Raw genomic sequence first — 14,093 nt, forward strand, 5'->3', positions numbered from 1 at the left:
TATTTGTGTTAATATAAGTCTTAAATAGTTCTATCTTCCGACAGCAATCACTTACATAGAGTGTTTGGTCTGAAACACGGGTCTGTCAGTCCCTCTGCTCTGCTCTGAGCCGAGGAGAAAACATTTATCGTATCCTACAGTTTTTATCCAATGAGGAGAGAGAACGGCATGCAGGGCTGTGTGTGCAGCCAAGGAACGCCGTGAATGTGGCGACGTAGGGACGAGGACTGTTATGGTGCGTTCAAGGAAACTCGTATTTTTCCGACCGTGAAGTGGTACCAGTTCGATCTGGTACGAGTTCACCGGTCGGAAGTTACGAGTGGCCGTTATAGTGACTTTCACCGGTAAAACAGGTCGGAGAAACACGAGTGGGTTGCCTGGAACGCTACAAAGTCGTAAGTTGTGACTTGAAGCTGTAATTTATGATTTCAAAAGCCTGCCTGGAACGCAGCATTAGCGAAAACGACCGGACCACTTACTTCTGCTTTAATATGAAACTTGATGACAACAACTTGCCAGCTGTTTTGTCTTTAAACAGCAGTGTCGTCAGCGTAGAGTTTTATATTTACACTGACAGGGTTGTAAAAGATGATTTACGTGTAGGCTAAATGATAAATAAAAACAATACTGATCCTGTTGCTAAATCAACACCCACCCCTCCTTGATTGTGTATGAAAGCTGTGTTTGTGTTTGTGCTGTTGTTGGTTTAACTTTGTCCGAGTTCAGCTTCTTGATCCTGTTTGAATCTTCCTCTATGTTTATTTGAGGTTTATGAAGGTAGAGCTGTTTACAGCCGCGGACAAATAACTAGTTGTTGTCAATATGTGTGAACAACATTGTCACATCTGTCTGTTATTATTTGAAACAAGAAAATAAATTAATATCCATCCTTTGTTTTCTATGAGACTGTGATTTATTAATAAATTCAGGATGTTACAGTGAATTAATTTGACAAAACAACCACACTCTAAAGAAAATGTTCAAAGCACGCAAAGGTTTAATAGAAAACAGAATATTTACCAGACAACTGATGATTCGGTTTGATGTTCTGTTAATTTACTGATCACTTAAAAGTAGAAATAAAATACAGCTAAAACCAGTAAACCATATTCAAAAAGTGAAAACATGGATCTGTACGTATGTTGTTATCTTTGTGGTTGACTTCATCTAAACATGTAGAAAGATTTGTTAGATTTAAATGTCTGCACCGTAATCAAATACAAAAAATAAGATGATTAGATGTGATGAAGAGAAAAGAGGAAGAGGAAACAGTCAGTCAGCTTGTGTGCAGCTGGTGGACGGTCCCTTGTTTCTGCGGCTCATCAGCAGAGAGAGTCCACAGCAGTAGAGCAGACTCTTCACTATCAGCACTGTGTAGAGCAGACAGAGCAGCTTCACCCTGCACTGAGGCCGGAGAGGATCCAGGGGAACCACTGCAACAGAAAAGGAGTCAAAGAGAAACCAGTCAGTGCTGTGCTGCTCTGCTCTCTGTGACAGAGTCTCCACATGAAGCTGAATCACTGCTCAACACAGTCACCAAGCCTCCATCACCTTGTGCTGCCTGGGCCTCCACCGTGCCCCCCTCGTGCTTGACGTAGCAGCGGTATTTATACGTGTAGAAGGCGTCCCGATCCACCAGCAAGATGGCGGCGGAGCGTCCCGGCTCTGTGAGCTGCAGCTGCTCTCCCTCAGCAGGAAGCAGAGGACCATCCTCCTTCTGTCTTTTCCAGGAGAACTGGACCAGAGGAGGAGACATGGCTGAGGCCAGACACAGCAGGGAGCTCCTCCCCTCCAGGTGGGCTCTGGATGCTGCTGGGTACACGCTCACCACGGGCTTCACTACCTGCTCATCTGAAGTTTGACAGCAGCAACAAGCAGCACAGACACATTCACAGAATTCAATATCCATCAGAATGCAACAATGATTTACCAAGTTGTATATAATCTGAATCCTAAACTGTCTATGCTCATCCCAGTCAGCAGCCCTGTGCATGGAAAAAAGAGACGTTTAAAACGCACTAGCCCATGTATTACCACCAGGGGGCCGCTGATCTGGACTGGGCTGGATGAGAGATGAGAGATGATGAGTCAACAGCAGCTTCCAGCACTGCACTGCATTCAGTCTGATCCTGGACACTACATGGACTCTGATCACTCAGCTCCTCATCAATACAGCACAGAGGTCACCACCTGTACTGGACTCACCTCCACACACATTTACTGTGCTGTACATCATGTTTATAGAGGATGTTTATCATCAGACAAAGATCAGCTTCAACAAAGTCACGCATGGAAAAACACTGTTTAAATTCTTCATTTTCATATTTCACTTCATGAATTATCAGCTCAGATCATGTCCTCATGATATAAAATATTACTATATTTTAAACTTGTTAATATAAAGCTCGCAGAAACCCTTTTAACAGGGAAAAACAGGAGAAACCTCAGGGTGAGCAACAGAGGAGGGATCCCTCACCCAGGACGGGCAGACGTGCAGTAGATGTTGTATACAGAGAAGAAAACAGTTTATAAAACAGAATATGGAAAACATAGAAATGTTAACAAGAGCTGACAAGGTTTAGGTATAATTTTTATGTCTATACATTACACTTTTAATACATTCATAAATATTTATCATAATCTTATGATTATTCATAAATTCTACATTAATCTAGTGTGTTCTAGTAATATAAATATTAATTAATATGATGAACTGTTATTACTACATTAGTAATGTAATAAGAAGAATATTTATCATCAGAAAAAGATCCACTTCAACAAAGTCGGACATGGAAGAACACTGTTTAAATTCTTCATATTCATATTTCACTTCATAAATTACCTGCTCAGATCATGTCCTCATGATATCATATATTTACTATATACATATTTACTATCAAAATAAATGTGAAGTGTAAAAGTAAAATACATACAATTAAAAAATTTTTTTTAGAAAACAGACAATTTTATATTATATATTCTGACAATATGTAATGACAAAGTAAGTTGTTAATTTTTGTGCAAATGCACACGGCCAGGATGAGGGTTAGCAAAACAGCAGAAAAGCGACTGCACTTACATTGCTCCTCTTTAAATAAATTAATCAAACATTGATTATAATCTTAGTTTAAAATATCAATCAATTCTACATTAAGGTAATTTGTGTTTTGGTGATATAAATAATGATTCATATGATAATACATTCGTAATGTAATAAGAATCATATACAGAATTATTATCAAACAATTACAAATACATTTCACAATAAGTTAAATATATTTTCACAATAAGACCTATTCATGCAATTTTAACACTACACAAATTATTGTTATAATATTATTTTATCCAATAAATTATTGATATTTACCATGGAAATTTACCATTACATATTTTAGAAAATTGTTTTCTATTAAAATTTAACCTGCACTCATGTATTTATCATTTAACTCTGTTCAATACTTATCTTTAATAAGTCATTTCCATGAACATTTTGTATAAAATGTGAATTGATTTGAGGAGAAGAGAGAAAAGTGAAGCCGTGTGATGAAGCAGCAGCTGATGAGAATCCAGACTGAACTCACAATATCACACTTTTTAGACTCTTCACAAACGTTTCAGCTGCAGCAGAAATAAAGAAATAAAGAATTCCTTCTGCTGTTCAGAGATTTAAACCTCTTTTCACTCATGGTTGAACTTTGTCATTGAAGAACGGCTGCATCAGGAACTTTGTACTAAACTCTGAACAAACTAATATGTAAAGTCTGAAACAGCAGAAACTGACTTCAAACACATTTTAACTTCTTCAATAAAATAACTGAAGGGAAATAAAAGTTTGTTCTTACCTGTTACAAACAGTTTAGTTCCAGAGCCAAAGATCTGGTACCACAGGTTTGTTCCTCCACAGTCAGAAAGACTAATACAAAAACCCGTCTGCTGCTGAATGTGTCAGCTGAGCTGAACGAGTCCACATTATGAACCAGGATCATGTTTCAGCTCCATCATGTGTTTCTCTAACGTTCACATCAACATCACTGTCTCTTCTTCTCTTTTCTTTTGGCTTCACACTGAAACATATCAACAAATATTCACATTGAAGTTGGTCCAGATGTTCATGTTCCCCTCAGGATGAACCATTGCTCCAGTTTTATCACATGATTTAAAGTTGGTTTGTTGTTTAGAGTTTTTATGTTTGATATGATTTTATTCATTTAGCTCCTTTGACTGTTTCTGTTGCTCTTGTTTTCTCATTGAGCTTCTGTGTTTCTTCTCTGTCCTCAGTGTGTGGAACAACAGGAAACCTGCTGAAATATCTGATAACAACATGGATCAACATCAAAGAAAAGTCAAGAAAAAGTGTGTGATGTGGAGGTGAAGTGTGTGAACCTGGGCTGTGGTTTACTGCTCTCTTCCTGTCACTGACGCTGTTTGACACCTGTTCATCTGGAGGTTTTTGTTCAGGCTGCAGGGATCATTTCTCACTGTGGGGAGCTTTCTTATAACAGACGCAGAAGTAGGAGGCTGAATGAGAGAGTTTAACTTTCTCTATCTTCAACTCACAGCCGTTCTGTTTATTAAAAACTGTGAAATCATCTCTCTGAGGATGACTTGAACTTGAATATATTTCACCATATTGCCTGTTGATATTCAGAATCCATGTGAATGTTTCTCTCTCTCTCTTCTGGAACCAATGTACATATCCACGTTGATCACACGGCTCAGTTACTTCACAGTCGAATGAGACAGATTCACCAACTTTCCTGGTCAACGATAACTGGTCCTGGACCAGCCCTGCTGCTGCCATGGCAACCAGTGCTGCAGAGACACAGACAGGTAGATGAAGGTCAGTGTGATGGTGGTAGTGACAGGTAGAGTGTGTGGGCTCCTGATTGGCTGGAAACACTCACCTGAACACAGACAGCACAGAGCAGCAGCTGGGAGGAAAAGCATTTTGTGAATCAGTGGTGTTTCCTCTGGAGAAGCTGAGGAGAAGTGGAGCTCTGATGCTGCTGAGGCCAAACAAGGACGAGCTGTGAGCTCAGATGAGGCCACGTGGTTTCTGACGGCTCCTCCAACTCCCATCAGCCCCTGCTGCTGCTGATTGACAGACATTTGTCCCTTGGCCTCATTTCTGTTATGTCTGCCATTTTACTTTGTTTAATTCAGGGATTAGCTTTTATTTCTTAGCTTTTATACTTGTTTTTTGTTTTTTTGAAAAAAAAAAAAAAAAAACCTTCTGTGTTTCCTCATTATAAAGTAGCGTTAGCGTTTCCTCAGTTCACTGTGGTTTTAACAGCTCCCTGTCATGAAAGCATTGTGGGATGGCAGGTGGGTGGGGCTGTGGTCTGTCTCTCATGTCTCTGTGTAAAGCACTTTGAGTTACAATTACTGTATGAAAAGTGTTGTACAAATAATTTAATTTGATTTGATTCTGCTTATTTTGTTGAAATTGGTTTAAAATTTTCTTATTTCCAAAATGTGAAGTGACTTGTTTGATTTGAAATACAGGTTGATGTGTTTATTTTAACCCAAATGGAAATATGTTCATTTGGGTTATAGAGTAGAGTAGAGTAGAGTAGAGTAGAGTAGAGTAGAGTAGAGTAGAGTAGAGTAGAGTAGAGAATACTTTATTCATCCCTAGGAGGGAAATTCAAATTAGTCCAGTAGCTCATACGACCATGACACAAAAAAGACAGAAAGATGGAGCAGGACCGCCAGGTGGAGCAGGACCACCAGGTGTAGTAGGACCACCAGGTGGAGCAGGGCTGCCGGGTGGAGCAGGACCACTGGATGGAGCAGGACCGCTGGATGGAGCAGGACCTCTGGATGGAGCAGGACCTCTGGATGGAGCAGGACCTCTGGATGGAGCAGGGCCACTGGGTGGAGCAGGACCGCCGGATGGAGCAGGACCGCTGGATGGAGCAGGACCCCCGGATGGAGCAGGACCTCTGGATGGAGCAGGACCTCTGGATGGAGCAGGACCGCTGGATGGAGCAGGGCCACTGGGTGGAGCAGGACCTCCGGATGGAGCAGGACCACCAGGTGGAGCAGGACCGATGGTGAAGTGGATGATCCAGGCCGTCCAGAATGGCCTCCTCCATCCTCAGTGCTCATCTCTCCACCACACCCCCCAGTGAGTCCATCAGGGAAACATGACTGAAGTCTGTCGTCATTAAAGGTGCCTCAGGATGTTTAGTCTGTATCCTAGCAACAACTTTATGGAGAACTTCAGATGGAACTTAAGCAGTTGCCATTGGGTGGGATGTACACAAGTGTTGTTATGATTCGAAACTACTTTCTGAGTCTTCACCAATATCTCCAGCTCTTCGTCACTCCTGTTGGGCAGAGAGTTGATATTATTTCCAATGATGACTGACCGCAGAAAGAAAGGACTGATAGGACATCTCCACCTCCAAGCCTTTAACCCTCGCACCACCAGCAGCACGACAACCACCACAAAAGCACCTCTTCATCTCAGCTGGGACAGGATCTGTTCATTTTCAATGAAAGAAGCTCATCTCTGAAGAATCTCTTCTCTCCACAGAAGCATCCATCAGTAGATGACAAAAAACACAACAAAAAAAAAGCAAATGTTGAGTAAAAACTCAAAAACTCAGAGCTACCAGACTTTGCTGCTCCCAGTTGAAGCGCATGTTTTGGAACATCCATTTCATCCATGGGTCATCCATTTAAGCCCAGAGCTGCAAAGAGGCCTGAGAACTATGATATTGAATATTATCTGAATGGCTGTTTGTTTGTCTGCTCTGTATATTAACACTCATTGCATCAAACAGTCAGAGGAAATGACAGGATGAATATTTCAATGGATTTTTTTCAAATATCTAATATCAGTTTTATTTATTTTCCAAACATTATTTTCATGTCAAGAAACAGAGCCTCGGTCTCAGTTTACACAGTGAGAAGCTCTTCCTGTGTTTCTGCTGAAATCATCGGCCCACAAAACACAGAAGAAGCCCGCCCCCCTGTGGTGAGGTCGAAGAAGTGCAAGGACATCCAGATGAGGCTGACTGCTGTTGCCATGACAACACAACGATGAAGAAGCCTTGGGTCAAAGGTCAGGTTTCAGGTCAGGTCATTCAGCTGAACAGAGTCAGTCACGAAAGACACTGAAATATAAATATATAAAGCTTGTCCATTATTGTGACTCTGAATATCAGACCACATTTAATGAGATGATGCAGAAACAGAGGAACGTCCAAGAGATTTAATCACTATTTCTTATTATTAAACCCTCGTATAACAATTAGTTATATAACAGGATCACCTCATGTTTGACACAATATAATTGAACCCTAATAACTGGCAGTAGAGTGTATGAGATCCTTTGTATTGGTGTAATCCACATTATCTGGCAAATGGACTTTTTTAAAGGTTGTATGAGTCTCAGCTTTTAATAAATTAATCAATAACTCAGTGTGTAGACTGAAGCAGTGTGTTGTTTGAACCAGCAGAGGGCAGCAGTGTGAAGGTTTCACTCCTGACAGCAGGAGGAAACAGAGAGGAGCTCATCAGAGACTGAAAGATGAACTGATGTTGATTCAAAATTCATTCAACACTCAACAAACTTGACTTTAATTTGTTGTTTTTGGTTCTTTAAGATCACAGCTGAGGAGCTCTGTGGATTTGTACTGTTGTGTTTCCATCACAGCTGTTCAACAACAGGTGACAGTGTGTGTTACTTAACTCACCACTGACCTGAATGTGTTGTTGTGTTTCTGCATCATGGTGACCCAGATTCTTTTTTATTTGCTTCCAGATTAAAATCAAGAGCAACTTTCCACTGATTCACTTCAGAGAAACATAGAATTTCAGGAAAACAATCACCATTCATAAAAAACAAAGCAAAACAAAAAAGGTGGAAATAATGAGAATAAACCAAGATAAAGAGTTGAATTAGTAAATGAACCTCCTCTGCAGGCTGCCACCTCCCACTCAGAGGAAAAACCACACAGCAGCTTCAGCTGAAGACAGACATGAAAATAATCTTAGAAAAAAAAAAGATAAAGATATTAGATGTTTGAAATAACTCCATTGAAATACACAAAGTAGTGGAGGCCAGTCTGTTTAAGACCAGAGAGACTCCATGTCCTGTCATTTCTTCTGACTGTTTCATGCAAAGAGTGTTAATACACAAACAAGAACAAACATCCATTCAGATAATATTCAATATCATCTTAAAATAATCATCAGGCTTCAATGGATGATAACACATTTTTATTTTAAATAAACACATTAACATGTATTTCAAATAAACAAAGCAGAGCAAGTCACTTCATTATAAATATGAAAAGTTGAAACCAATTTCAACAAAATAAGCAGAATCAAATCAAACTAAATTATACTACATTATCCCACAATGCTTTCATGACAAGGAGCTGTTAAAACCACACTGAACTGAGGAAACGCTAATGCTACTTTATAATGAGGAAACACAGGAGGGGTTTTTTCAAAAGAATAAAAACAAATATAAATGCTAAGAAATAAAAGCCAATCCCTGAATTAAACAAAGTAAAATGACAGAAATAAAAGAAAATGCAGTCAGAGGCGTAGATCATAACAGAAATGAGGCCAAGAGACAAATGTCTGTCAATCAGCAGCAGCAGGGGCTGATGGGAGTTGGAGGAGCCGTCAGAAACCACGTGGCCTCGTCTGAGCTCACAGCTCGTCCTTGTTTGGCCTCAGCAGCATCAGAGCTCCACTTCTCCTCAGCTTCTCCAGAGGAAACACCACTGATTCACAAAATGCTTTTCCTCCCAGCTGCTGCTCTGTGCTGTCTGTGTTCAGGTGAGTGTTTCCAGCCAATCAGGAGCCCACACACTCTACCTGTCACTACCACCGTCACACTGACCTTCATCTACCTGTCTGTGTCTCTGCAGCACTGGTTGCCATGGCAGCAGAGCTGGTCCAGGACCAGTTATCATTGACCAGGAGAGTTGGTGAATCTGTCTCCTTCACCTGTGAAGGAACTGAGCTGTGTGACACCACTGGATGGGTAGAATGGATCCAGAAAAGAGAGACAGAAACATTCATACGGATTCTTGATATTAACAGGCAAAGTGGTAAAATATTTTCAGGTTACAATCATCCTCAGTTAGATGATTTCACAGTTGTTAATAAACAGAACGGCTGTGAGTTGAAGATAGAGAAAGTTAAACTCTCTCATTCAGCCTCCTACTACTGCAGCTGTTGGAAGAATGATCCTCCACAGTGAGAAATGATCCCTGCAGCCTGAACAAAAACCTCCAGATGAACAGGTGTCAAACAGCGTCAGTGACAGGAAGAGAGCAGTAAACCACAGCCCAGGTTTCACACACTTCACCTCCACATCACACACTTTTTCTAGACTTTTCTTTGATGTTGATCCATGTTGTTATCAGATATTTCAGCAGGTTTCCTGTTGTTCCACACACTGAGGACAGAGAAGAAACACAGAAGCTCAATGAGAAAACAAGACCAACAGAAACAGTCAAAGGAGCTAAATGAATAAAATCATATCAAACATAAAAACTCTAAACAACAAACCAACTTTAAATCATGTGATAAAACTGGAGCAATGGTTCATCCTGAGGGGAACATGAACATCTGGACCAACTTCAATGTGAATATTTGTTGATATGTTTCAGTGTGAAGCCAAAAGAAAAGAGAAGAAGAGACAGTGATGTTGATGTGAACGTTAGAGAAACACATGATGGAGCTGAAACATGATCCTGGTTCATAATGTGGACTCGTTCAGCTCAGCTGACACATTCATCAGCAGACGGGTTTTTGTATTAGTCTTTCTCACTGTGGTGAGGCGGGTACTACCAGACCTTTGCCTCTGGAACTAAACTGTTTGTAACAGGTAAGAACAAACTTTTATTTCTCTTCAGTTGTTTTATTGAAGAAGTTAAAATGTGTTTGAAGTCAGTTTCTGCTGTTTCAGACTTTACATGATAGTTTGTTCAGAGTTTAGTACAAAGTTCCTTATGCAGCCGTTCTTCAATGAAAAAGTTCAACCATGAGTGAAAAGATGTTTGAATCTCTGAACAGCAGAAGGAATTCTTTATTTCTTTATTTTTGCTGCAGCTGAAATGTTTTAGTCTAAAAAGTGTGATATTGTGCTGCTTCATCAACCATCAGACGGCTTTTCTTTTCTCTTCTTAAATCAATTCACTAGTACATGAAGAACTGAGGATTTTACTGCTCAGGCCACTGTTTGGACTAAATTAGCCATTAATCAGTTAATCACATGTATAATCTGTATAATTGTTCAACTGTTTAATAAATGTAAAAACACTAATCATGAATATAGATAACTAGTCTTAAAGCTTAAAGTCAGCAATTGTAGCAGTTAATAGTAGATAATAACGGAATGAAATTGGATAAATTATGTCAAACATCATGTAAAATATGTTTGTAATTATTTAAAGAGAACTATATATTAATATATTGTTTTACGATTTAAATTTAGTGGTGAGAATTATTGTAATTGTTTATAACAATTTGTAGGACTGTGATTTTTTTATATCGCTGAAACATATATTTATTTCAATAGAGAATTAACCTAAAATTTTGAGAAGGTAAATGTTTAAATCATAAGATTATAATCAATTTACAATTAAATGTAGTATCCATACATAAAATATAAACACGCACAGAAATTCTACATGAATGTTGATGTAAGAAAATATGTTCACTAATTTCTAATTTTATTTTGTCAGAATATACTGTATCATGGTCAATATTTTGTGTTTTTATACCGCACAGTGTTAAACTTTAGAAGATTTAATGGCAGCAGCGTTTCAGTGCTAAAACTTCAGGCAAAAAAGAAAAATAACGGTGTTTTCATATTAGCAACAAAATCCTGTCTTATCTATATCAAAGTAGGTTGTTAATACTGTATAGACCTTACTAACTTAGTGTTTTTATTAATAGTATATACATATCACGTTAAACATGTATTTAACATACAATGAATACACAAATATGATCTTAGCTGATGATTTATAAAGGGAAATATGAATGTGAAATATTTAAAGTGTTTTTCCATGTGTGACTTTGTCGAAGCTGATCTTTGTCTGATCAATCAAGATTTATTTGTATAGTACATTAAAACAGCCCAAAGGGGGCCAGAGACCTTTACAATAAAATAGTAAATAAGTTAAAAGTCGTTTAGACATTCAAGACATTCCAGAACAACAGTAAAAGACAACAATAAAAACACAGAATAAACATGGCACAACAATCTTAAGTGTTAAAAGCCATCTTAAAAAGGAAGCTTGTAAGTTTTGATTTAAAAAGACCAAGGTCAATGATGGTACGCAGGTCGGGGAGGAGTTTGTTCCACAGTCTGGGCATTTACTGTAAATTAAAAAACTTTGAAAATTTCTACCAAACCAATGGTACATGCTACAGTTTTGCAATTTTCGCCAAAATGTCGCCCCAATCCTGCTGAAACTTAAACTCATTACAAATTAGTCCATCACTCAGGTTTTTTTCAAAATCTGTGAAACGTATTAAACCTATCTCCTCCCACAATGTTTGCTCAACTGACACCAAACTTGCTCGAGAGCATCTTCAGACTGTCCTCCACAAACGATCCACACAGATTTTTGATTAATCAAAAATTGAGCCTACAGTGCATGAAAACGTTTGACTGTAAACAGTACTGTAAACATATACCATCCAATTCCTGCTAAATACATTTTCAATCTTCCTGAAAAAAATTGAGAATATTTTGGAGTCGTGGTTGATGAAGTTTGGCAAATATCAGAATTTTATCTCAAAAACAGAATTTTTGAGAATGTGTCTGTGCTGCTTGTTGCTGCTGTCAAACTTCAGATGAGCAGGTAGTGAAGCCCGTGGTGAGCGTGTACCCAGCAGCATCCAGAGCCCACCTGGAGGGGAGGAGCTCCCTGCTGTGTCTGGCCTCAGCCATGTCTCCTCCTCTGGTCCAGTTCTCCTGGAAAAGACAGAAGGAGGATGGTCCTCTGCTTCCTGCTGAAGGAGAGCAGCTGCAGCTCACAGAGCCGGGACGCTCCGCCGCCATCTTGCTGGTGGATCGGGACGCCTTCTACACGTATGAATACCGCTGCTACGTCAAGCACGAGGGGGGCACGGTGGAGGCCCAGGCCCCAGCACAAGGTGATGGAGGCTTGGTGACCGTGTTGAGCAGTGATTCAGCTTCATGTGGAGACTCTGTCACAGAGAGCAGAGCAGCACAGCACTGACATCTGACTCCTTTTCTGTTTCAGAGGTTCCAGCTCCAGCAGCCCCCTGTCCTCCAGAGAGACAGCCAGCACACCTGGCAGCTCCGCACCAAGCTGACTGTAAGATCACCTGCTGCCTCTCTGCATGGACAGCTCCAATGTTGTGCTGCAGTTAGGGCCCAGTATCAGTCTGTTCACTCTCTGCTCATCACATCACACTTCAACACACACTCCCTGATTCTGTCCCAGTGTCCAACAGCACAACAAAGTCCAGTCCCAGAGCTTTCTCTGGCCCATTCCGACTGATAACACGTGTTGGAGGCCCTGAACTCAATCTGAGGAGATACAACAACTGTAGGGACTGAAACTTAGAGCTGCACTCAGTCAGGTTTCTATTGAAGAGTCAATCTAAGGACTCAGTGTGAGGTCAAAGGTCAAATTGAACCTTTGGTAGTGGAGTCCTTCTGTGAATCAATAACCACCTGTGTCTTTTCCCATTTGGACTTTCCATGTGATGGTGGAGTGATTTGAATAGTCATGGCCAGTTGACAGAAGAAGGTGATGGAGGCTTGGTGACTGTGTTGAGCAGTGATTCAGCTTCATGTGGAGACTCTGTCACAGAGAGCAGAGCAGCACAGCACTGACTGGTTTCTCTTTGACTCCTTTTCTGTTGCAGTGGTTCCCCTGGATCCTCTCCGGCCTCAGTGCAGGGTGAAGCTGCTCTGTCTGCTCTACACAGTGCTGATAGTGAAGAGTCTGCTCTACTGCTGTGGACTCTCTCTGCTGATGAGCCTCAGAAACATGGGATGGTAGACCAGCTGCACACAAGCTGACTGACTGTTTCCTCTTCCTCTTTTCCCACCATCACATCTCATCACTTCATCTCATTTATCTCTTTGATCACGGCTCAGACATTTAAATCTAACAAATCTTTCTACATGTTTAGATAAAGTCGGCCACAGATATTAAAATGTACTCACACTTTCATTTAAATATGTAATACGTTTTTATTATTGTCTTACTTTGATGCTGTTTCTTATTTTCACTTAAGAGTGACTCTTGAAATAACATAGAATTAAGTTGTATCGTTAGCTGCTTGGCAATTTCTCTGGTACTTTTTCACATCCTGTTTCTCATTTTAATAGTCTATTCATTTAAAATGACTTTGTTAAATTGTTTCAATTTTACTCTTTGAATAAAGTAAAAAAAAAATGCTGTGTTCATGGTTTTTTGACTACTTTTATCATTGATTTCCATTTGGCTTCAGAACAAATCATCAGAAAAATAAAAACCTTTATTGAATGTTGATGCTGACACCTACAATTAGCTTAGCTTAGTTTTGCGTCTGAATGTATTGTCACAGAACAAACATCATAACAATGTCCAGAGCTAAACAATTACAACAACACCTAAAAACAGACAGAAATAAACATGTAGCTGTTTATTCCATACTTAAGGTTGTGGGATGTTAAACTCTACGCTGACGACACTGTTGTATACACACATGAACCATCAGCAGGTCGAGCAGTGAAACTCCAGCTGTTATAAAAATGACGAAACTGCCACTTGAACAGTCTGAGCTGAAGTTATAATGTTTAGTTTGATAATGTCTGAATGATCCAAATACACCATCTACGTTAACTAAACACAATATTTATCTGATAAACAGGAGCATCGACAGCTGCATGGTTAACAAATGAACCTTGAACATAATTCAGTAGAGGTCAGTTAACTCATCAACATTTGGCTCTGGTTGAGATGAACAGACTCTTCTGACAGCAGCTTTTATTTTTTATATCAACTATGATGTACTGAAATAATGAGAGCTGAGGTGAACCAACATGGAGGCGCTAGTTTAGCTTCAACAAGAAAAACATTTATTTATGT

At 39.7% G+C, this 14,093-nt stretch overlaps 1 protein-coding gene and 1 long non-coding RNA gene across 3 annotated transcripts in view; one reads left to right on the forward strand and one right to left on the reverse strand.

Annotated features, from left to right (window-relative positions):
• Positions 1–4,035, reverse strand: part of LOC311000371 (uncharacterized protein) — a 28,794-nt gene extending 24,759 nt beyond the window's left edge. The window contains exons 1-3 of one of the 2 annotated variants that reach the window (XM_083991055.1): positions 3,843–4,035; positions 1,552–1,851; positions 1,163–1,433 (exon numbers count right to left, since the gene is read on the reverse strand). In XM_083991055.1, the coding sequence (XP_083847181.1) occupies positions 1,273–1,433; positions 1,552–1,756 (366 nt within the window). In that variant the 5' untranslated portion in view covers positions 1,757–1,851; positions 3,843–4,035 and the 3' untranslated portion in view covers positions 1,163–1,272. Of the gene's footprint in view, positions 1–1,162; positions 1,434–1,551; positions 1,852–3,842 lie in introns of those variants that run through there. The other variant, XM_083991053.1, reaches the window with a different exon arrangement.
• An 8,214-nt stretch (positions 4,036–12,249) lies between these two features.
• LOC311000005 lies at positions 12,250–13,110 on the forward strand. Its single transcript, XR_014596072.1, has 2 exons — positions 12,250–12,326; positions 12,883–13,110. It is a non-coding gene; the product is annotated as an uncharacterized lncRNA (long non-coding RNA).
• Positions 13,111–14,093: the final 983 nt, after the last annotated feature.

Source organism: Trachurus trachurus (assembly GCF_905171665.1).
Source record: "Trachurus trachurus genome assembly, chromosome: 17".
In the NCBI taxonomy this organism is placed as follows: Eukaryota; Metazoa; Chordata; class Actinopteri; order Carangiformes; family Carangidae; genus Trachurus; species Trachurus trachurus.